The sequence below is a fragment of the Alligator mississippiensis genome, chromosome 5 (assembly GCF_030867095.1).
Source record: "Alligator mississippiensis isolate rAllMis1 chromosome 5, rAllMis1, whole genome shotgun sequence".
NCBI classification, from domain to species: Eukaryota; Metazoa; Chordata; order Crocodylia; family Alligatoridae; genus Alligator; species Alligator mississippiensis.
Genome location: NC_081828.1, coordinates 80,526,105 through 80,549,706, shown reverse-complemented (window position 1 = coordinate 80,549,706; position 23,602 = coordinate 80,526,105). Strand labels below are relative to the sequence as shown.

The window sequence follows — 23,602 nt, the reverse complement described above, 5'->3', positions numbered from 1 at the left end:
GAGCACTTTATTAAGATACGAATACAAGTTTCCCTCACTTTATGCAGGTTCTGTATGTGCAAATTTGCTCTTACGCAATGATCCTTTTTATACCAAAAACTCTTTACGTGAAAGGTAAATTCACTCTTATGCGATCAGTGTGGTGGAAGCCCACAGTCAGCTGCTTTGTGTGGTGCACTGTGGGAGTGACACACACCAAAATATAATCTCCTATATATATCTGTGCTCCTCGCTCGTTGTCATCCCTATTGTCTGGCTTCCAAACATCCCACTAGCTTATCTCCTACCCCTCTCTGCTGTTGGCGAGTACCAAAATTGTCTTGTAAAAGTGGTAGAAATGGATCTGGGGGTCAGTACAGTCAAGGTCTTGGAATGTATCCCTATTTGTTATACTGTAAAAACTGGGTTCCCTTTATGTGAATGAGAGATATGCACCATTTTCCAAAAACGCATGTACAGCATAAAGCGAGGGAAACCTGTAGTTCTAAGCTGTAGTAGTCCTCTTAGCACAGAAATAACTATATATTTGCAAAACTACACTTCATTGTTTAAAAATAAATAAATAAATAAATAAAAAATCACAAGCCAGCCACTTGAAATGAAACAAGCTACACTGACAAAAATACTGTTTTCTCTGAATCAAGGTAATTTCTTGTTCAAGTTTTTTTAAAGACTTAAGAAACCCTTACAAACAAGTATAACTAAGACAGCAACAACTGAAAGATGTTGAATGTTCTATTCATCTTGGCATGGGATTAATTCCAAAATGATTATGATTTAAAATATTATACATATTCCACTTTACTCATTTTAGCAATATTATCAACATAATGGACTTATCTAATTGATACTTGCGAACTGACTTTGCCATAAAGTACAGTGGGGGCAGTTAAATGAAAGCAAAGATTCCCAGGACAGACTAAGATATTAAAACCTCTCCTCTCCAGACTCAGTTGCCTCTCTCCCTATTCAACAGGGAAAGGAACCATGACACACAACCCCCTATCAACAATAAGATCCAAACTGCATCCAGATATTTAAAAAAAGAAAGTAAAACTTCTGTTATCCTGGAAGACAGCTTTGATTTCAACTATCCAAACCTCCAACCTCCTTCTCAACCTCAGACAGCATTTAGAATGCCAATATTTATTGGTAAAAATAGTTGCAGTACAATGAAAACAGATTTGGGAGCAGCAAAAAAACAAATTTAACAACAGAATAAATAGCCCAAAGAATACTTCACCAACAGAAGACACTGAATGTCAGCAATGCTGAACAACTTAAGTTTAACTTCCCACAAAAGTCACAGGACATTGTTTATTGAACACCTTCAACCAAGATTTAGCTTTCCTGTTAAACAGTACAACAGAAGACTTAACAGCATTAGGAATCACATAAGGATATGATCAGTTCCTAATTCTAGAACTAAAGGGGGAAAAATAAACAGTTGCAGATCCAAATGAAGAAGAATCCACTATGGCTCCCATAGGGTTCCCCCTGACAGTTCACCACTGGGCAGGCTATCAAGCAATCAGTGCTCTTGGAGAAAGGAGAACAGAACATTGCAGGAACTGGTAGGATTGGGGGGTGGGCAGGCGGTCCTTAGGAGTATACAACTGTTCAAGCCTTCCTGAGAGAAGAGAGACCTTCCTTGTTGGAAACGCTCTCATTTATTTGCTGCAAGAGTCTGCTCTCTTACTGATCTTTTCTGGAAGAGCCTGTCCACAACCACAACAGAAAACATGATTTGTGGTGGCTATTATGCCTGGCTTGCACAGAAGCAGAACAGATTAATTAATATACTCAAGTTTTATGTCTTAACACACAGGGTAAGTATCAACTATTAAAATGGTTTTGCAAAGAAAGCAGAAGTTACTTGTTAGCTTACTAACATGCATTCTTAGACGCTTTGAAGATAGCTGAATAGAAGTTTGTTGGATATAAACATTTAACTTCATCTTAATACTCAAAATTCCAAAGATTCCTTTAAAAATACTCTTCTTTAACGTAATAAAAAAATAGTACATACAGCACAATTCAATTAGTAAAATGGTAACTGCCCATAAACTGAAATTAAAGCCATTAGTAAAATACTGCATACTATTTTTCTTGTGAAATATAGCTAAGCAAGTACATTTTTATTTTAAAAGTCTAAATTAAGCATAATCTAATAAAAACAGCCATAATTCAAATATGAATAAGAGACTATATCAAAAATAAGAATGCAGATATGGTGCTTAGAATTATAAAACCAATTGACAAAATGCCACAAAAATAAACAAGGAATGACCGTGCTGAAAAGTGAGAAGAGGTACTATATACTTACTTGGTGTGAAAGCAAATCTGTGCTTACATAATTCACAGTATTCTTTTCTGCTGTGTTTAAGCCACTGAACTAAGCTGCAATGAAGAAAAACATTAACACAAGACTAAATGTGCCTATATTGAAAACACTTAGATAACTAGACAGTTAATTTCTTGCCACTTGTGGAGAGTCTAAACTTAACTGCATTTAAAGCTATCTAATACATTAACCTTGTTAATAAAAATAGGAAGAATCATTATTCAAATGAAATAAATATTCACAAAAAGAAAAAGAAGAACAGCCTATCAATAACTAACTTTTGAACCAAAGCATTTGTACTATACATAGTATATCCATCTGGCGTATATAACAATGTCTATAAGATTTGAGTTCTTAACAAGAATAGTGACCACGCACTCTCTCTCTAGTAATGTGGACTTGTCCAAACAATCCTCATAGAAGACAGAGGAAGATGCTACGCAGGTGTATCTAAGATTGATCTTTTTTGTTGTTGTTGTTGTGACATAGTAATCGACTCCCTAATTATAAATGATCACAATGCATTTACAGTGCAGACAGACTTAAAGAGTTTTCTATTCAGTATTATAACCAGTATTTTTGTGATTAACCATTCAACTTTAACATTGCATTATTATAAAGATTTTTTAAGTCCGTATAAAATACTGTATTTTCTATTCAGAGGGTGGCATTAAAACTTTACTCTTATTCATAGACGGTTTTTGAGCTGTAATAGATAAGAGAGTGAGTTCAAACTGCTAATTTTCTTCCTGTAGTTTATAGTTTGGATAAAACAACCAGTCAAGTACAATTTTAGTTTTATGCACATATGTCTATCCAAAGCACATATATTCATGCTTGCATATTCCTCATGCTTTAATCAACTTACTGAGCTAACCTGCAAGAATCATCTTAACGTTTCGTTTAAAGATATTTCCTCTGTAAACTGACTGCTTCTCAAATACAGTTTTTTTTCCTGGAGATTTAGAAGCATCTCAGAGTGACATTACACATTACAATTAGTTCATGTTAAGAGCACTTAAAACTTAATGAACATTAATGTGTGATCATCCAACTAGTGCTAAACACCCTTTAGGCATCTTAAAGTTATGCCACTTTGGACAAGGATTATCTTTGAGCTGGGCTACCTAGCTTGAGTTAATTTCTGGCTGCTTACTTGACATAAAACCACCAATCTGCAATCTTCCACTGTCCCAGGAGGCACTGGTCCTAGGTGGAACTGGCTATCATTCAGAATGCTACAGCCCAAGATTGACACTGAGAACAGCTGAGCAACAGGTGGGCAGTGATGGGGTAAGAAGGGCAGGCGGGAAAAGGGGCAAAGAAACGAAAGGGAGCGGGGAGGAGGGGGAAGGGGGTGGAGCTTCTGTGTCTCTCCTTCCCAAATTACCTCAACTTCCGAATTGCTCCTCCACCCCCAGATCGCTCCCCTGGCACCCCAATTGTTCCCTCTGCTCCCAGATCACTGCCCTGCTGCCCTAATCAGCCCGACTAGCGAAAGTGCAAGAGGTGCCTTCCTGCCTGCTCCTGGGATCATGGCAGACCATAGCACCAGTGCACCCCGATTCAGTCCCCATCAGGCCCTGCAACTGAAGGGCAGGTGGAGGGGAAGGGGCCAGGGGGAAGAGCTACCAAGTAGCTGTGAGGCCTGCTGGGGGCTGGATCTGATTGCCCAGGGGCAATATGGGTTGGATGTCCACCCCTCTCCCTCTGCTGCCACCACTGCTGCTCTCAGGCTGATCGGGATAGCAGGGCAGCAAACCTAGGGTGGTAGGGCAATTTGGGGGCAAAGGTGCTGATCATGCGGTGGAGGGGGTAATCAAGGGCTGATAGGAGGCAGAGGGAGTGATCCAAGTAGCACAAGGGAGCCCTTTCCACCCCCCTCCTCCCTGGTCCATATTGTGGCTAGAGAACCAGTGAGCAAGGCAGGCACAGCGCAGACAAGGGGTGCACCAACAGAGATTTTTTAGGCCAATACCGATGGCCAATTTTTAATGTGTCATATCAGCAGGTACCAATCCAATTCTAATATGGAGCCCCTCAGCGTGGAGAGCAGCATCTGGCTGGTAAGTCTGCTGTGGGGGAAGGGGTGGGGGGGGGAGAGAAGGGGCATGGGGAAGGGTAGCAGATAAAGGCCCTTGCAGTGAGGAAGGGAGTGGGACTGACGCTGGGAAAGGGGCAGGGCAGGTGCTGCCTAGCTGGGGTGGGGCACAGGATGGGGTGGCAGCTCGTCTAGGGGGCATGGGGAGGGGCAGCTCCCGCCACTGTATGCACCCCAGGAGGGCATGCAGGGTGTGTGCCCCTGGATCTGCACATGGGGCGGGCTGGGGCTGCACTGGGCTCTTCCCAACAGGGGTCTGGGCCAGGCTGCACTTGGGGCATGCAGTAGCAGTGCTGGGGGAAGCCCCCCCCACACCCCAGCACCATCTACCTTGAGTGCAACCTGGCCCAACCCCCCCCCCCCCCCCCCCCAAACAGGAAAAGCCAGATGCAACTCTGGCCCCAGGCTGCAGTGTCAACCCACCCCGCCCCATACACAGATCTAGGGGCATTCACCCCCCATGCCCTCCAGGGTACATAGAGTAGCGGGAGCCACCACCCCCTCCTCACCCCCCAGATGAGCCACGGCTCCGTCCCATGCCCTACCCGGGCAGTGCCTACCCTGTCCCAGCCCCACTCCCTCCATCACCACAGGAACCTCGATCTGCACCCCACTGGCTTCCCTTCCCTCTTCCCTTGCCCTTTCCCCCACAAAGACTTACCAGCCAGACCCAGCTGCTCTCCACGCTGCCAGGCTGCACTCCTGGCTGTCTGCATGCTGCACTGCAGCTGCGCACGTGCATGTGGCATTTATTGGCCACATTATCAGCAACATCAGACAAAAAAATGCTGATTGCTAATACTCTCAATTTTCCTCATATCGGTGATCACTAGCACTAGTTAACCATAACACAAAGTAATATTCCCTAGAATTACCGCTTACTAACTCTAACATGTAATTTCACCCTCAACAAACATGTTAAAATATTTGTGTTTAAATAAAAATATGAGAACTTACCATTCTTGATGAATAAATTTAATACTGCCAGTACACACACATGGATGATAGAGCGGTTTCTCAGGTGTTCCCTCAGACCGACATACTCTGCATATATCTGCCGGCCAAATCAAGAACCTTATTACACTTTTGTTAAATAAAAAAACCTCACATTTAATATAAAACTATATTAAGATTTCTAAACAGAAGAGTTATGTTGCTATCGTCAAGGACCATGCCACGTAGCAAAATAGAACTGTACCAATTTAATGTGAAAGAAGCTGAACACACAGACAAGACGCACATAACAGAAGAAAAAGGTTCTATGAGTACAAGAAGGACAGAACAAATTTCTGCTCCTTCTTCCTAAGCGCACCATCTGTCATGCACACAAAAGTTACAATATTTTGAAAGTTCTAGAATGAACTTGCATATACAAGCACACAGGTGCTAAGGGTACAGGCACAAGCATCAGGATATAAATTTTTGTATGGCTAAAATGGCAACATGCATGTACGGGTCATTTGACAGCATACGTCGATGTGCCCAAAAGTTCCTGCTTCACTTGGGATTGAAAACTGAGAATGGTTTAGCTTAGGTAAAACTGTAACTAAAGTCAAGGAGAACTGGTATTTACAATGCCTGCTCTCACGCAACCACAGAGCTAGTTGTTTGGGATACTACCCAGGGCTGTAATAAATAAATCTCTCGCTGCTCAGGAAGAAATAATAATAATTAAAAAAAGACACACAGCTAAGTGAGAAAAAGTAGAAAGGTACCCTGAAGCAGATGGTGTGAGCAGCCAAAAGCCACTGACCATTCAGCAGTGATCGAGAGGGTTAAACCTTGAGCAGCAGCAAGAGGGTGCATGACTTCTCCATGTAGCCAACATTCAAGTACATTGAACCCAAGCTACACCATGTAAGATTTGAAAAAGTCACTTTCGCTTTATTTTGCCTTCCTAAAACAAGTGCCCGGCGCCTCACGCTGCAGCCGCTCGCATCCCGCTGCAGCCCCACAGCAAGGCAGCGCCTGCTCCCCCAGCCAGTCTCTCCCTGGGTGCTGTGGCTCTCCCAGCCCGGTCTCGAGGCCCCGAGGGGGCTGCTTCTCATGTGCTGCTGGGGTCGGGAGGAGGAGCCCGGCCAGGTCTGCACTGGCCAGCAGAAGCAGCGGCGGAGCCGTGTGCCGCTCGGGACGGGACAAGCCTGGCCGGGCTCGTCCCATCCCCAGCAGCATATGGGAAGCCAGCTTCAGCTACATGCTGCTTTTCCTGGCCGGTGCCGACCCAGTTCTGCCCAGGCAGGTCCTGCAGGACCATGTCAACCCGGGCATGGCACCAGCAGGCCGGGTGGGCCCCAGGTTAACCCTGGCCTGGCCCCGTGGCTCCTCAGCACCTGGGTCAACCCGGTTGTAGCCAAGCGGCTCCTTTAGCACCATGTCAACCTGGGCATGCATGCCATGTCAACCAGGACCATGTCAACCCCTGCAACTCCATTGGTGTCAAAAGTCACATGACAACTTCCTGATACGATACCACTTCCTGTGACATCTTTGAATATGGCTCGCTGGCCCACTGGGTGATAAAAAGTTTGTGATCCGGCACCACATTCAAAAAGGCTGGACACCCCTGGTCTAGAATATCCTGAAATACCTTTTTAAGTTACAGAAATATCATCCTCCAGCACAAACTGGAAGATACTATCTAACAGTCTGAACCTTCCAAATAGCATCTGTAATAGATGCCCATATAGCTGTGATCTTCTGGTGATGGAGAAGTTTGCAGAACTACAGTTCCATAGTGAGCTGATACCATATTTACTGAAATCCAAGGTAACCCTGAATTTAAAACAGCCCACCAATAATTAGATTCTATACATGGAAAGTCTATAACTAGTTATTTTCCAGGCATAGAATCTAATTATTGAAAGGTCATCTTTAATTCATCCTCCCCCACCTCTGCATGAGGACATGCAGTGGGGAGGCAGATGGAGTGGATGTAGCAGCTTGTCCCCCTGCCCTCTCTTCCCCCAGCCTCTGCTCCCCCGTCCACTCTCAGTCTTACCCTTCCTCCACTCCAGCAGGCTCCATCCCTATTCTAGCTTGGGGCATGGCCCCAGCCTAGCACCTCCCAGCCCAGCAGCCATGTGGTCTTCGCACTACTGCTACAAGCTGGACTGAAGCCATGCTCAGTGCCCCAGGCTGCCGCAGGGACTAAGGCTGCCAGTGTGGAGCAAGGGTAAGTGGGGGGGAGAGAAATAGGAGGGTGGGGAAGGCAGGGGAGGAAAGGCTGCACTGGAGGAGCACAGAGGCAGCAGGAGAGTGGGGACAGGCAGCAGGAACCTGAGCTGTCTGTCCTCATACTCGATTCTAACACAAAATCTTGTTTTAGAATCGAGTAAATACAGTAATTAGTAGGGAGAAAAATTAGGAGTAAGATGCACACACTAACAGTATAAGTCTAGAGAGGGCAGGCACCAATTGCTTAGTGCATTTTTGGAAGTAGCTTTTAAAGAGTTATCAGCTATTAGATTTCAAATACTAGCGTGCTGTTGAGTCCAGAGTAAAGCAGTAACTGTAAGGGTGAACCAGGGTTTGAAAAGCACTCACCATAAAATGCTGTGTACGTTTTTAAGTGTTATTAAATTTGAAACCAATGCAATCATACTAGAGAAGCACTCATAAGATCTCACTATACTATGGGTTCTATACAGCACTGCTGCTCTTCAACATAATTACAATTCATGATGACAAATTAGGCTTCAATGCTTCAAACAGTTATGTACGATTAATATTGTGTGTGAATAAACCTACTGGCTTAAGGAAAACTACTGATGCTTAAGTGTTTACAGGACTGGAGACTAAACTGAGGCAAAACATAACATCTGTGCCAAAAAGAAACAAACATTAAAACAAGATTCACATAATTCAAACAGTACCCAAATTAAATTGTAAATCTTGATAATCTGATGTATTTCAATTTTTTTTAAATTCTTTATTAAAATAAAATCCCCTCTGATGTCTTAACATATGCCCTCCCCCTCAGGAATAGCTACCCTGGATGGCTACATATTTTGTTCATCCCCTAACAGCAGTTATAACTCAAGGGTTAGCACTAGTAGCTCCCATGGGGGGGGGGGGGGGGGGGTGAGAACCCTCTCTCCCACTTCCTTTAGACAACAGACCACACCCTGCACATAACACCCCCTGCTTTCGAATGCAACAAGGAAGCAAACAACATTTCTGACAAGCTCTGACCTGTTAGCAGAGGTTAACCCCTACACCTCAGATGCAACACAGCAGAAAGTCCAATCTTTTGGTTATGGGAAGTATGCTCCATTATCACTGTTGTCACTCAGGTCTGTCTACGTATTATCTGACCCTACAAAGTCACCCCCCTTGTCTGCACAATCCCCATCCAGTTAGATTCCCACTGACATGGAACAGCTTGAAGCCCAGAACTGGTGCCATCAGAAATACAAAGACTGTAAAAAAAAGCACTCGTCTTAGGAAAAAAGGGTGTGTTCAGCCACATATGGTTGAAGATCAGCTTTGCAGGACATTCTGAAGGAGCCTAGCTAGTGTCCCCATCTCCAAGCTACAAACAGCTTCTTTGACAGCAAACAAGTCTTGAGGATGTTGAATCTTCTTAAAGGAAAACTCCCACCATTTAAAAGTCAACTGCTGTGAAATGTTCACAAATGCTAACTTCAAGAAACAAATGTACTGACTGTCCTTCAATAAAACTCTGGAATTTGATAACAAATAAACCTCTAAAACAAACCAGTGTTCTGAAATGTACTGTGCACATCTTACATACCAAATTCCAGGTATTTACTGGAAAGTAGAGGTGCACTGATGCATCAGTCCAACATTAGATTGGCACCAACATAAAAAAAAATTTCTGTATCGGAAACTGACACGATGCGGCCTACAATTTGTCCAATAAATGCCAATGCATGTGCACAGTTGCAGCGCAGCACGTAGGCGGTGAGGAGCAGAGCCGGCAGCATGGAGTGCTGCATGCAGCTGGTAAGTCTGGTGTGGTGGAAGGGGAAGGGGGAAAGAGGGAAGTGGAGGGGCATGGGGGGGAGGGGCAGATCAAGGCCCCCATGATTAGGGAGAGGGTGGGGTTGGGGCTGGGGGTGCAGGACAGAGATGCGGCTCGTCGGGGGGGAGAGGGATCTAGGGGTCCCTGGCCCCTCTCCCCCCATGCCGCCAGACAAGCACGAGATGAGCTGTGCCTATCCCATGCCTGCCCCGGCCCCAGCCCACAGCTGCAGCCCACCCTGCCCCACACAGATCCCAGGGGGCACACGCTCCTCCCTGTCTCCCAGACAAGCTGCTTGCAGCTCTGTCCCGTGCCTCTCCCCGCCCTGGCCAGTCAGCGCCTACCCCTGCCCCAGACCCATTCCCTCCCTCACCACAGGGGCCTTAATCTGCCCCCCTCCACACTCCTTCCACCACATCAGATTTACCAGCTGAAGAGCTGTGTATTGGAAGCTGGAGTGGTCTCGGCTCATATGCCTCCTTAAAAATTGGCTATTGGTATCAGCCCCCAAAATCTCTATCGGTGTACCCCTACCAGAAAGGCTTTAATAATTCATCTAGCAAGGCTTGTCCACATTTTAAAAAGTTAGGCACTGCTGGTAACAGATACCCAAAAAAGCATAAGATGAATTTCCATTGTGTATTACCACAACTCAAAAAAATCAGCAGCCATAAGGAAAAAGAAGGCTTTAATTAGCTTTGGTATCAACTGCTGAGTGTATTAAGTAGAGAAAGTAAGGAAACATTGACTTTGTACCAGTAACTAATTTTTGGCAGAATAACAGAATAGAGATCTACTGTGAATCACCCACTCCCATTTGATACAGCACATGCACTCTTGTAAACAAAACAAATCCTACTGCAAATTACTGCAAATATTGGCAAACTGTGCCTAATTTCCATTGTTTCTCTTTAGAAATTTAATTGCATCATGTGTCATAGCTACTCCCACAGTCTCAAAATTCAACCCTTAAGCAATGATTTAGGTAACTGAGACTGAAGCATGTTACTCCCAAATCAAGTATTTAGACTGGTTTTGTGGGAATTTCAAAATGCAAAATTTTGTGGCAGACAAACTAATGGCAAAAGAGCTTACAGATTTTAGAATCAGAGTGATGTGCACAGCAGACCAGTAATTTAAATTTGTTAAATAGCTACTCAGAGAGGAATTTACAAAAAAAAATAAAAATCAACAATGGTAGTATGTTGAAACAAGCAAACTGCCCATCATATAAGATGGGTGGGGGGGGAGGTGGAAAAATCGAGCAGGGACCAAGTGCTACCACCAAGCGCCCGCTCTGCCTTCATGCGCCCTCCATCCCCCGGTCCAGCCCCATGCACCCTTTCCCCTTCCACCCTGCATTGCCACAGGCTCCCAGGAACAGAGGAGGAGGGGAGCTTGCATACAGCAGCGGCCACCAACATACAGTTCCCCGTGCTGCCACCAGTCTTCGTCCAGCTGCACACAACATCCCCCCCTCCTATCCCTTTCCTCCCTCCCCACCACCTCCCCCTCTCTGCCAACATTTGTCAGGGCTGGGCAGGGTTGACAGGAGGGGGTGGGGCATGGAGCCACCACCAAAAACACCCCCAGTCCACATCCCCCTCCCTCCTTCCCCTCTTCCTCACAGCCTCCCCCTCCCTCCTGGAGAGGGAGGGCAAGGACTGAGTGCTGTTACCCGCTGTGCTGTGCCGCCACTGCCTCCAAGAAGCAGGGCCAGGGGGGAGGGGGGGGTGGAAATCAGGTAAACCCACCCCCTGGATGCAGTGGCAAGGCTAGAGTGGGGGGGGGGGTCAAGGTCAGTGCTGCACAGCCAACAGAGCAAGGCCAGCACTGCTGGCCTCGCCCCTCACTCCATCCCCTCCATCATGGTGGCACCCTGCTGTATGCATCTTTCTATGCAGAGCGCTCCAATTGGTTGTTTCAGTCAGCATCGTGATTGGCTGCTGAGAAAACCAGAGTGCTCATAAAGCATTACAGACAGACAGATACACAGATTAAGGTTTTTATTATATTAGAATTACAAAGAGGTAGGACAGACAGCACTCATATTTGCCCACTAATGTCTTATCCAGTTCTGGGTGCCAAAAATTAAGGTATTCGAGAACTTAAAGAACAAGATATACATCCCACTAGCAATAGAAATTGTCTTTGGTAATGGACAAAGGTATCTAACCTAGGAATTTAAAACACTTTCACTTGGATTCACAAACATAAGGGCTTTGAACTTTTTATCTGCAAAGACCTAACGCTCAAGGATGTTTGCTGCAGCTACTCAGAGCTTTCTTTAAAAAAAAAAAGTCAGCTGAATTTAGCTGAAGGCCTATAAAATCCACTTCATACACTAAATACACCAAAGTTTGACAAGGACCAGAACACATGTCACTGGACATTTTGTTGAGGTTTGTTTTGGCTGTCATTGAGGTCAGTATGGTATTTAGCAACTGGCCTACTAAAGAAGGATAATGAAAGTTACAGCAGGGTAATCGTCAGATGTTGAGAGCAGAAATGCAGTTTAGAGTACCTATTTATTCTGGTACTAGTAGCACTATAAAAATAAAATCAAGTTATCTAGGTGATAGTCTGAATATACTGCTTTCCATGCAAGTATACAACCTTGGGATTAAAATAAGGCTATGCACTTACACCAAATACACTATTACAGGGACATAATACAAATATTCAGCGCTTGTGATGCACAATCCAGAGCACTGTCAGTGAGACGATATTAGCAGCCCTGAAAAGAACTAGCTCCCTTTATTTTCAAGGCTTCTAATTGTCAGAGCTGCCAATATCACAGTTCACCTCATGCTGCTGAAGTAGGAATAATTTAGACAGCCTACTACACCTACATGTCATTAGGTTTCAGTTGGTGCCAGTCCTAACGTTAGCCAATAATCCCCACAGTGTATCTTTGGATCACACTTTAACTGTAAGGCGCCTGCATGAGACGCCAACTGGCTGCCAGACGAGGAAATGGTGGCAAGCCTGAGGGCTGCAGAAGGGGTGTGCAAGGCAAGCCACAGGCTGAGGTAGCCATCAACCTCTTTCAAGCCACATTGTCTATGCGAGCCTGCGGCCCTTCTCCATCTGCCCGGCTCCCCTAGCAGCCTCTGCTCCTGCAGCAGCACAAAGGGGCAGGCAGGAGCGTTGTGGGGCCCTTCTGCTGCTCCAGGTTTCCTTTCCAGGGTACCACCCCCCCCCCATTAGACAGGAGACAAAGGAACCAGCAGGACCCCCCACGTGCCTGCACTGAAGTGGGGAGGCCTAAACCCCCGTGTCCCATCCCCCCCAGCCACTAGGGCTACTCCTGAAGAGCTGTGCTAGGAGAGAAGCAATGAGGGCTCTCAGGGAAGGCAGTAAAGCGGGGGGGGGGGGGGGGGGGGGGGGGGGGGGGGTGGCATCTCCCCGAAGCCTCGCCCGCGCCATGGGAAAGGAGCAGGGACACAACACCCCGCCACCCCGGCCAGGGGCGCTGCACGCCCTTCCCCCGCCCGCGCCCAGCTCCACGAGGGGAGCGGGCCTGGGTGGAGGGAAGGGGCCGAGGCTGCCGTGCTGTCTCCCCCCGGCAATGACGCAAGAGAGCCGCCCCCGCAGGCAGCCCCCCCACCCGTTGGGCAGGGGCGGCCCACGCACCTGCAGCCGCGCGCGGCCCAGGGGAGGAAGCCCCTGGCGCGTCAGCCCCACTCCCCCACCGCCCCACAGCTAAAGATAAGACGGGGGTGGCCACGAGTGCAACCCCGAGAGAGCAGGGAGGCAGGAGGCGGGCGAGCGTGTTACCTTCCTCGGCGGTCTCCATCTTGTCTGTGTGACGCAGCGGCGGGCGGGCGGGCGGTGGTGTGACCGCGGAGGGTGGGGCCAGCGGGCCGAGCGGAGCCAGCACCATAGAGACGGGGCCGCCGGGGCCCAGGGCGCCGCGCGCCTACTCCCCGCCCCGCCCTCGGGTGGGGGCGGGGCGAGCGCGGCCTCTGTAGTCAGGAGAGCCTAGGCCCACCCACTCCCTGCCAGCGCAACGGTTCGGCTCGCGCGCTGCATACGTCATCGCGCACGCGCGCCTCGCCTATGCCCCTGTCGCCGCCTCAGCACGTGATCGCCCCCACCCCACGGCTGCGCGGGGGCAGGCGGGAGGCGCGAACGGGCAGGAGGCTGCGCCGCAGCGGAGCCCGCGGCCGCCATTCCAATCCGTTGCAAGCCGAAGTGGTCATGTGGCGCGGGCCGACGGGTGCAGGCACGCGGACGATGCTGACGTCAGCGCCGCCCCCCCCCCCCGCCCCAAGGCCGCGTGGAAAACTGCAGTTAGGCGCCCCCGGCCCTGGCGCGGGGGTCCCGCTTGGGATCACTCCTCTCCCCACTGCCCGCGGTGTCAGCAGCGGAGACACAGCCCGTAATTGCCACCTACAGAATCTGCAAAGGCCGCAGCTTCCTGGCAAGAGCTCTCGCATAGGCGACTGGCAGGGAGGATACATACCCCCTGTAACAGGTCTCTTTTTCTGCGGGTGCTTGCCAGGCACTCACCTCTGCGGGCTTTTGTGGGTGCCCTTCCTGACTCCAGTTGCCCATCTCCCGTGGTTCAGCAAGGGGGAAGGAGAAATGTCCAGCTGGCAGGCATACACAGCCCACTCCTGCCTTCCACTGCCTGCCACAAAACGCACCCCCTCCTCTGATCAGAGAAACTGCTGGGTCTTGGGGCAGCATTTCATAATGCGTTTGGTCACTGGATGGCATACGGGTCCCAACAGCCTTGAGATCTCACCAGAGTTCATCAGATCCAACCAACCGCTAAAAGTTTAGTTTTAACTGCGTGGTGCTTTCAACCAACAGAAGTGCCCCGTTAAAGCATAGGATGTGACAGTTGTAGTTTTGACTCTTAAATACCAAGTGCAGTGCAAAACCACAGCCCATATTTTATGAGGTTGCTTTTTTTGGTTTCAGCGGCATGAATACCCAACATGTGGGGACCATTAGAGCCACTGGTGGGCTGTGCCTTGAGGCATAGCAAGAATATCCCAGAAAAATGAGTAGATGGTATGCATCCCTTACAGCTCTAAAATGATTGGGTAATACAGTTGAAATACAAAGTGTTTTAAATGCTGTGGAACAATGCATCTGGATATCTGGTTGAGCTCAGAAAGGCTGACAAAGGGCATTTAGTAATGTAGTCTATAGTCTTGCATGTTTCTGATTACATTTCCACAAGGGCACCTCAGCTTTGCAATAATAATGTTACCAACCTCCTTTCAGAGCGCTGTCACAAGCACTCTGATAACTAAACCCTGTTACATGGTGGAATAGTGCGTGACACTATTACATGTTGGAATAGTGCCCCACATACGCAGGTTTTATCCAGATACTGCTACCTTCTTTCTGGGCCCACAACCACATTTTTATTTGGGCCCAACCTTGACTCCACTCTTTCTGACCTCAAAAAATGCATATTGCTCCCCATTCAATCAAGATCAAACACAGCTGATAGTTTGATCTACCTTGTCCATGGGTTTAATTTTTAAATTGCCTTCTTCAGATGTCTCCTTTGGCTCTCCATCTGTCGTCCTGTAAGATAAGAGTTTCTTGCCAGCACAGCTTAAAAGCTTGATATAATTCTATCCTTCTCTACTGCTCCTCGGCCAAGTGTCACCTTCACTCTGACAAAGCTGTGACCACCCATTTGTCAGCTTTTTGCACCATTACCTCTACACTCACCTTCACAAAGTGCCCTATGCATAGTATGACTTCCCTGTGGTCAAGCTTATTCTGAGTCTGTTTTAAAGAACTATTCTGCTTACAGCGAGTAAATTGGAATTGTCTCTTCTTTGGCTATTCCTCAATACAATGATGATGTCTGCTCGGAGGGGGATGAGTTTTAAGATAGCTGAGGAATCCGATCCGTGCCCTGCAAGTTTTTCCACAGTTATGGCAAGTGGTTCCTTGAGGGGAGGGGCACAGCTGTTGGCCAGGATGTTGTGTGCCTTCCTTCTTCCTCTGCCATTTCTCGGCTTCCTAAGCAAGACGGTTCTCTTCGAAGTGGGCTGTAGCTTGATGTATGGTGCAGTGCCATTGAAACCTGTTACCAGCCACCACTTCCCAGTTTATAAGATTGATGCCACCCTTCTTAAGGTATGCTTTCAGGGTATCCTTGTAGCACTTCCTCTGTCCTCTATGGGTCCTCTTACCATGACTCAGTTGAGAGAAGAGGACTTGCTTCGAAAGATAAATGTCAGTCATCCTCACGCAGTGGCCAACCCAGCGGAGTTGGTGTTTCATGATCTTTACCTCGGTGCTGATTATGTTAGCTGCAGAGAGGATGCTGGCATTGGTATAGTGGTCTTCCCATCTAATGCAAAGGATCTTCCTGAGGCAACGCTGATGGAGCCATTTCAGGCACTTGAGATGGTTTCAATATGTCACCCACATTTCATACCCATAGAAGACCATGGGGTAAGCACTGCCTTGTGGACCAGGATCTTAGTTTCTATCTGCAGATCTCAGTTGGCTAAAACAGGGTGAAACAGCTTTCTGAAGGATATGCTGGCACAGCAAATCCTATGTTCGATTTCTACATCAAGACTGACTGACTGGGGAAGGTGGCTACCAAGGTATGGGAAATGCTGGACATTTTCCAGAGGTTCTCCACCAATGATCATTTTTGTGGGGAGGGGTGCAGCTTGTGCTGCAGCAGGTTGATGGAGCACCTTGGTCTTCCCAATATTAAGGGAGAATCCCATTCTATGATCAACACCTGAAGAACAGTCAAGAGTGGACTGCAGATTGGTCTCAGTGTGCACAAGGATAACACAGTCAGTGTACTGAAGGTTGGTGACGTCAGTCTTGGTAACTTTTGTTTTGCTGTGAAGGCACCACAGATTGAAAACCTGACTCTGCATTCGATACTTATCTCCAATTCCGGGAGCAAGGTGGTCATGGATAAGAATCAAGATCACACCAAGATAGATGGAGAAAAGTGTTGGGATGGTGACGTAGCCCTGCTTAACACAAGTACGGATGGTAAATGGGTCTGTCTCTGATCCATTGCAAAGGATTGTGACAGTCATCCCATCATGGACCTGAGGACATCACGGTAGCCCGAGGACACTGATGAACTTCAATGGACAACCAAACCTAGCCAGCACCTTCCAAAAGACTTCACAATCGATGGAGTTGAAGGCCTTGGTTAGGTCAATGAATGCCATAAACAGCATCTGGTGTTGCTCTCTACACTTCTGGATCTCTCATGCAACAAAAGAATGCCAGTAGTACCCCAAGATCCTGGATACCCCAGGATACTTCCAAGATCCTGAGGAAAGGAAGGATGGAGAGCAGCAGAGTAAGGATCCTGGACTTCAGGGCTAGGGACAGACATTACACATAAACCAGTTTAAGTGATCAGAAACTGGTTTAAACCTGTAACAGAACAGACAGTGCACATAAACCAGTTTGAAAATGGCTGAAACCGGTTTGAGATATACCTGGTTGAATGTAGTATCGGACTTAACTGATTTGGGTCAAACCAGTTTATGCAGTGTCTGTCCAAGACCCCTTCCTGGTTTAAGTTAAACCAGAGTCCCCCAGTATCCCAGATACTTTGGAGCCCTGGGCTGGACTTGTTGCACAAATTGCCAATTGCTCAAATCACAAACGATGACACCAAACTTTGGGGCAAAGCATCCACACCTGAAGACAGGAGGGCAATCCAGGCTGACCTGGACAGGCTCAGCAAATGGGTGGACGAGAACCCGATGGTGTTTAACATTGAAAAATGCAAGGTTCTCCACCGTGGGAGGAAAAACCTGCAGCATCCTTATAGGCTTGGCAGTGCTACACTGGCTAGCATTACAGAAGAAAGAGACTTGGGGGTCATCATTGATCACAAGATGAACATGAGCCTGCAATGTGATGCAGCGGCTAGTAAAGCGACCAAACGCTGGCTTGCATCCATAGATGCTGCTCAAGCAAATCCTGGGACGTCATTCTCCCCTTGTACTCGGCCTTGGTGAGGCCGCAGCTGGAGTACTGCGTCTAGTTTTGGGCCCCACAATTCAAAAAGGATGTGGAGAAGCTTGAGAGAGTCCAGAGAAGAGCCACGCGCATGATCAGAGGTCAGGAAAACAGACCTTACGACGACAGGCTGAGATCTATGAGGCTCTTTAGCCTAGAAAAGTGCAGGCTCGGGGGTAATCTGATGGCCACCTATAAGTTTATCAGGGGTGACCATCAGTATCTGGGGAAACATTTGTTCTCCAGAGCGCCTCAAGGGATGACGAGGTCAAACGGTTATAAACTACTGCAAGACCATTTCAGGCTGGACGTAAGGAAGAATTTCTTTACTGTCCGAGCCCCCAAGGTCCGGAATAGCTTGCCATCGGAGGTGGTTCAAGTACTTACATTGAACACCTTCAAGAGTAAATTGAATGCTTATCTTGCTGAGATCCTAGCTGACTTCCTGCCCTTCGGGCGGGGGGCTGGACTCGATGATCTTCCGAGGTCCCTTCCAGCCCTAATGTCTATGAAATCTATGAGACCTTATGAGGGGGATAAGGCAAAGTGCCGCGTTTATTGATTAAGTGCTTAATACACACACACACCACATTCATACCCCAATTTCTGTTCTACACTGGTATACATTACCAGTCTTATCATTGCTCGGATCAAGTTAGTGGCCAGTCAAGTTGATCATGAGTTGGAGCGGGCTCCTTGCAGTCCATCTTATCAGTCTTATCATCTTATCAGTACTTTAGGATGACATGCAGAACAAGACCCAAAATCAGTATGTCTTGCCCCATCTTTTATAGCCTTGTCAATTCTCTAGTCCTCTGGGCTTTTGCTGTGTTATCACTGAGTTCTTTCTTGAAGGTCAATTGATGTTGTTCTCTCGCTGTTCTGTGGTGGATTCTTCTTGTTTTGGTTTTTTATCTGTCTGCATTCTTCAGCCAGTCGCCAGCTGATGTTTTCCTTTTCCACAGACACTCCCACCCATTCTCGCACACATAGAGCCTACTAAGGTTAAGCATTTATGTCAAGATACAGAGCAATACAAAATGGAGTTTAAGGCAGTGCAAAACTCAAGAAAATGCATAAGATTAAGGCAATAGGCAAAAGTCTATCTCCATCTTATTTACCTAATATAAAGCTGGTATTTATGCCTTTTGCATAACAGGCTGTCTGCTCCAGAGCAGGATTGGCCCTGCCCATCTGCTCCTTAGCTGGAGCTCCAGGAGAGACTGCAGACACAGCAGTGTCTGCCTGGCTTCCCCCTGTGCCCCCCTCATCACTCCCTGCTCAAGCAAGGATTCCCCTTTCCCCTCTCCCACAACGTGGACTGTAGCCAGCATGTGGTATGCTAGCTTAATGCTAAGAGATGTCTGTGTAAGACAGACAAGACAAAGGCTTAGGGCTTTTTAGAGTCTGCTTAGGGCTGTTTGGAGCTAATCAACAGGTCAACTGGTAATGTCCCTCCCTTGCTTCCTTGGAAAAAGTTGTTTAAGAAAGGCTGGAACTAATAAAAGAGGCTTTTGTTTTCTTGATGGGGTGCTAAATGCTGTTATCAACTCTCTGCTGGCTTCCTCCGTGCTGAGGAGCAGCAAGGAGGGTGGGGGGAACCCCTCCCTCATCACAGCATCCTGCCAGGGCCTGGCCACACCCCCCCCCCCACAGCTCACCACTGTGGAAAGGAAGGAAGGACTGCTGTAGTGCCCCTGGCTTCTAACCTGAGCCACTGCAAGCATGTATCTGCATTTTCTCAGTCCAGAGGGAATGTCTGGACACTTGTAAACTGGTTCAGCCTATCCAGGTTAGTTTAACCTGCAAAGATTGAATCAATTCAGGCTCAGACTTTTTGAATGTCTGTCCCTAGCCCGGAAAACCAGAATTCAACTTGCTTAGGGAACTCACAGGATCCTCTGGGAAGCCAATCTGAGGGGAAGAGGACTCCAGGAGAACTGAATATACAAGAATAAACTATCCTGATGCACAGGAAGACCAGCTTGGCTTAGCAGGGAACTCTTCAGTAAACTAAGTCACAAAAAGGAAGCTTATAAGAAGTGGAAACTTGAACAAATAACTAGGGAGGAGTATAAGAGCATTGCTTCAGCATATAGGGGTGAAGTCAGGAAGACCAAAGTGCAATTGGAGTTGCAGCTAGCTACAGATGTGAAGGGTAACAAGAAGGGTTTCTACAAGTATTTGGGTAGCAAGAGGAGGATCAGGGAAAGTATAGGTCCCTTACTGAATGGAGGAGGCAACCTTGTGACAGAGGATGCAAAAAAGGCTGAAGTCTCAATGCCTTTTTTTGCCTCAGTCTCCACAGGCAAGGTCAGCCCCCAGACTTGCACTGGGCAGCACAGTTTGAGGAGGAGGTGAGCAGCCAACAGTGGTGAAAGAACAGGCTAGGAACTATTTGGAAAAGCTGGACATATACAAGTCCATGGGGCTGGATGGGATACACCCAAGGGTGCTGAGGGAGTTGGCTGATGAGACTGCCAAGGCACTGGGCATTGTGTGGGCCGGGTCAGGCCCCGGGCCCTTTTCGTCGCTCTGCACGTGGGCTGTGGCCAGCAGCCTGGGCAGGCCGGGTCGGAGAGGGCGGGCACCGAGCTAGAATTAGGCACAGACACGTAACGGTTGATTTTAAGATTGTTTACTTACACCGAGATGGTCGCGGTGCAGGCTGAGAATTTGCTTGAGTTGCGGTTACAACAGAAAACACAAACACACGTGGAGTTTGCTAGGCTCCACACAAACAGAACTCCGGATGTCCAGGACAAGCGCGCATAAAACTTGTCGACACGTCTTATAGAAGGTTCCGTTCAAAGACGGGAAGAGGTGGGCGGTGGATCAGGCCGCCAAACTCCTCTGGGCAACACACAGGGTTTCTATTACCCTGCCGCGCAAGAGTCCTCTTCGGCTTGGGCGGAAACTGCTCAAGCCTCTTATACGGCTAGCAGGCCAATCGCTAGCCGCCACATGTGAATAATTTAGCACTAGCCAATTGCGGGGCACGAATTTGCATACGATGAGCGGGAACTCTTTGCACCGTGCATTTCTGTGTTGCAAAGGAAATGCACCCTGCAAAGACAACTGCAAAGTGGCGGGAACACTCCTTTGCATGCGGGTTCTCTGCGCAGCAGAACTCCACCGTGCAACAAAGCTGTAAACCCACGGGGATAATTCTTAGTGCCGAAGCACACACAAAAAATCAGACCTTTGCGTCATGACAGGCATCATCTTTGAAAACTCATGGCAATCAGGAGAGATCCCAGATGATTGGGAAAGGGCAAACATAGTGTCCATATTTAAGAAAGGGAAATAGGATAATCCAAGGAACCACAGATCAATCAGCCTCACCTCAGTCCTTGGAAAAATCATGGAGCAGGTCCTCAAGGAATCCATTTCTAAGCCCTTGGAGGAGAAGAAGGTGATTAGGAACAGTCAGCATAGATTCACCAGGGGCAAGTCATGCCTGACCAATCTGATTGTCTTCTATGATGAGGTGACTGGCTCTGTGGATCTGAGGAGACTAGTGGATGTAGTATACCGTGATTTTAGTGAGGCTTTTGATATGGTTACTGTGAGGGATTCTGTCTAGTTTCTTGTTATATGTAAAACACAGTCGCCCAGATTGATCTCAAATTCCCTGATTTTTCCCCATTTCTTCTTTTTTCTTCAGTGGTGACCCCGGATCTCACCTTCCCAATCAGTTCCTCTCTCTTTCTGGCACACCATGCCTCCTTCCCTGTTTTCATCCAGGGCTCCTCTGCCCTCTCCCTCTCTCCGGGGCCACTCTAGCTTCATTGAGCAGCTGCTCTGGAAATGCGGATCCCTCCTTTCCTTTATTGGTTCTTGCCGGTGTTCAGTTCATACCGTCGCCAGCTCTCTCTTCATGACAGTCTCCCACAACATTCTCATAGGCAAGCTAAGGAAGTATGGGTTGGATGAATGGACTATAAGATGAATAGAAAACTGGCTGGAGCATTGGGCTCAGAGGGCAGTAATCAATGGCTCAGTATCTACTGGCAGCTGGTATCAAGTGGAGTGCCCCAGGGGTCGGTCCTGGGTCCAGTTTGGTTCAATGTCTTCATCAATGACCTGGAAGATGCCATAGAGTGTACCCTCAGCAAGTCTGCAGATGACACCAAGCTTGGGGGAGTAGTAGATACACTGGAGGGTAGAGCTAGGATTCAGGATGACCTAGACCAGGAGTTTTCAACCTTTTTTAAGGAGTGTACCCCTTCTGGTGGGTACCCCTCCTGAACTGTACCCGCTTCTGGATGAGGAGCAGCCGGTCAATGAGTGTGTGGGGGGGAGGGGGGAGGGTTCCCCCGGTGGCCGGTCAACACGCCATTTATTTTTGCTGCCCTCCACTGGACTCTCTCTCACTTGCCCATATCCTCTCTATACTGGGGAGCCAAAACTGAACATAGTACTCTAGATGTGAAGACTAGGCTGTTCTCAGTGATGGCAGATGACAGAGCAAGGGGCAATGGTCTCAAGTTTCAACAAGGGAAGCTTAGATTAGATATTAGGAAGAATTTTCTCACTAGGAGGGTAGTAAAACACTGAAACAGGTTACCCAGAGAGGTGGTGGAAGCTCCATTCTTGGGTGTTTTCAAAACCCGGGTAGACAAAGCTTTGGCTGGGATGATCTAGTTAGGGATGGTCTCACTTTGACCAGGGGATTGGGCTAGATGACCTCCTGAGGTCGCTTCCAACCCTACATTTCTATGATTCTAATGCCATCTGGTCCTGACGGCTTATTGTTCTTGGTCTGAATGATGGCCGCCAGACTTCCATGAAGGATGAGGGAAGACAAGCTCATCCTCATGGGTGACTTCAACACAAGTGTTAGCCGACACTCTGAACTCTGGAGTGGCATATTGGGAAAGAGCGGGGGGCAAGGGGGAAGTCAATTCCATTGGTATCCTCAGCAAATGAGCAGAGCATGACTTGCTCATCACAAATATTAACTTCAGACAGAGTGATAAATATAAGACCACTTGGAAACACCCACGCTCCAATCACTGGCACCTTCTTGACTATATTATTGTCAGAGCCTGTGACCATACTGATGTCTGTGTCACCTGAGTCCTGAAAGGTGCAGATGAATGTTGGGCGGACCACTGTTTAGTCAGATCAATCATGGACATGCATGCAGCCTGCACCACAACATCGTAAACAACTGAAAGGAATGTGGAAGAGGCACTCCAAGACCAAGCTAGAGCTGAGGCTCTTCAGCAACTCCTCCTGAGGGGTTCTCAGGCCTGCCTGATGACATCAAGGACATCCAGGCACATTGGGAGGAATTTAAGAACCTTATTCACAAGGCATGTGCTAAATTGGATACTGCACTTACCATTACCCAGATTGATTTGACGAGAATAACAAAGAAATCCTAGCATTTTTCCATCAGAAGAGAACCGTGTTCTGCAGTTGGCAAAATGAACCTCCAACCAGCAAAAATGAAAGGCTCATCAACGCTGTAGTTCAGAGGGGCTACAGGACATCAAGAACCAGTGGTGGCAATCAAAGGCCATGGAGATCCAGAGTTTTGCTGATCCACATGACATGAGAAACTTCTTTCAAGCAATAAAAGCCATCCATGGGCAATGCTGCAATAGCCCAACCCCTTTGTGATCCAGGACAGCTCCACCCTTCTCACAGATAATGTATCCATCAAACACCTCTGGAAGGAGCACTTCAAGATTCTACTTAACCATGAATCTGAGGTCTCAGCTGCCACCGAGTCTATTCCTCAATGCCCAGTAATAGAATCTCTTGCTGATCCTCCATCCTTCAATGGCCCAAATCTTATTTTCTCTCTAAGTGAAATCTTCTTTCCACCATGCTCTGAAAAATTGTTAACAGGTCAACGTCTTTTACACACCTTAATCTCCGCCTTAAGATGAAGGGCCTTGTTACACATTGCACTTTGAACTGCTCAGTTGTTGATCAGTGTTAGTGCTACCGCAAGTTTCGAGCAGTCATACCTTCAGCATGGGTGGGCAATTATTTCAGCTGGAGGGCCACTTAACATGTTTTGGTGAGCTGTTGAGGGCCACAAGGGTACCCCCACCCCCTGGTTGCCATCTTGGGACTGGAAGTCCCACCCCTAACCCCCGAAGGTAGTCCTTTTGGGAAGGGGGTTTGCCATCTTGAAACTGTTCCCCACCTGCGCAGCTGTGAC

General features: G+C 47.7%; 1 protein-coding gene across 2 annotated transcripts in view; it reads right to left on the bottom strand.

Annotated features, from left to right (window-relative positions):
• MARCHF6 (membrane associated ring-CH-type finger 6) overlaps positions 1–13,315 on the bottom strand; it is a 76,354-nt gene extending 63,039 nt beyond the window's left edge. For both annotated transcript variants that reach the window (XM_006275650.4, XM_006275651.4), the window contains exons 1-3: positions 13,210–13,315; positions 5,403–5,499; positions 2,327–2,400 (exon numbers count right to left, since the gene is read on the bottom strand). In XM_006275650.4, the coding sequence (XP_006275712.2) occupies positions 2,327–2,400; positions 5,403–5,499; positions 13,210–13,315 (277 nt within the window). The remainder of the gene's footprint in view (positions 1–2,326; positions 2,401–5,402; positions 5,500–13,209) is intronic.
• Positions 13,316–23,602: the final 10,287 nt, after the last annotated feature.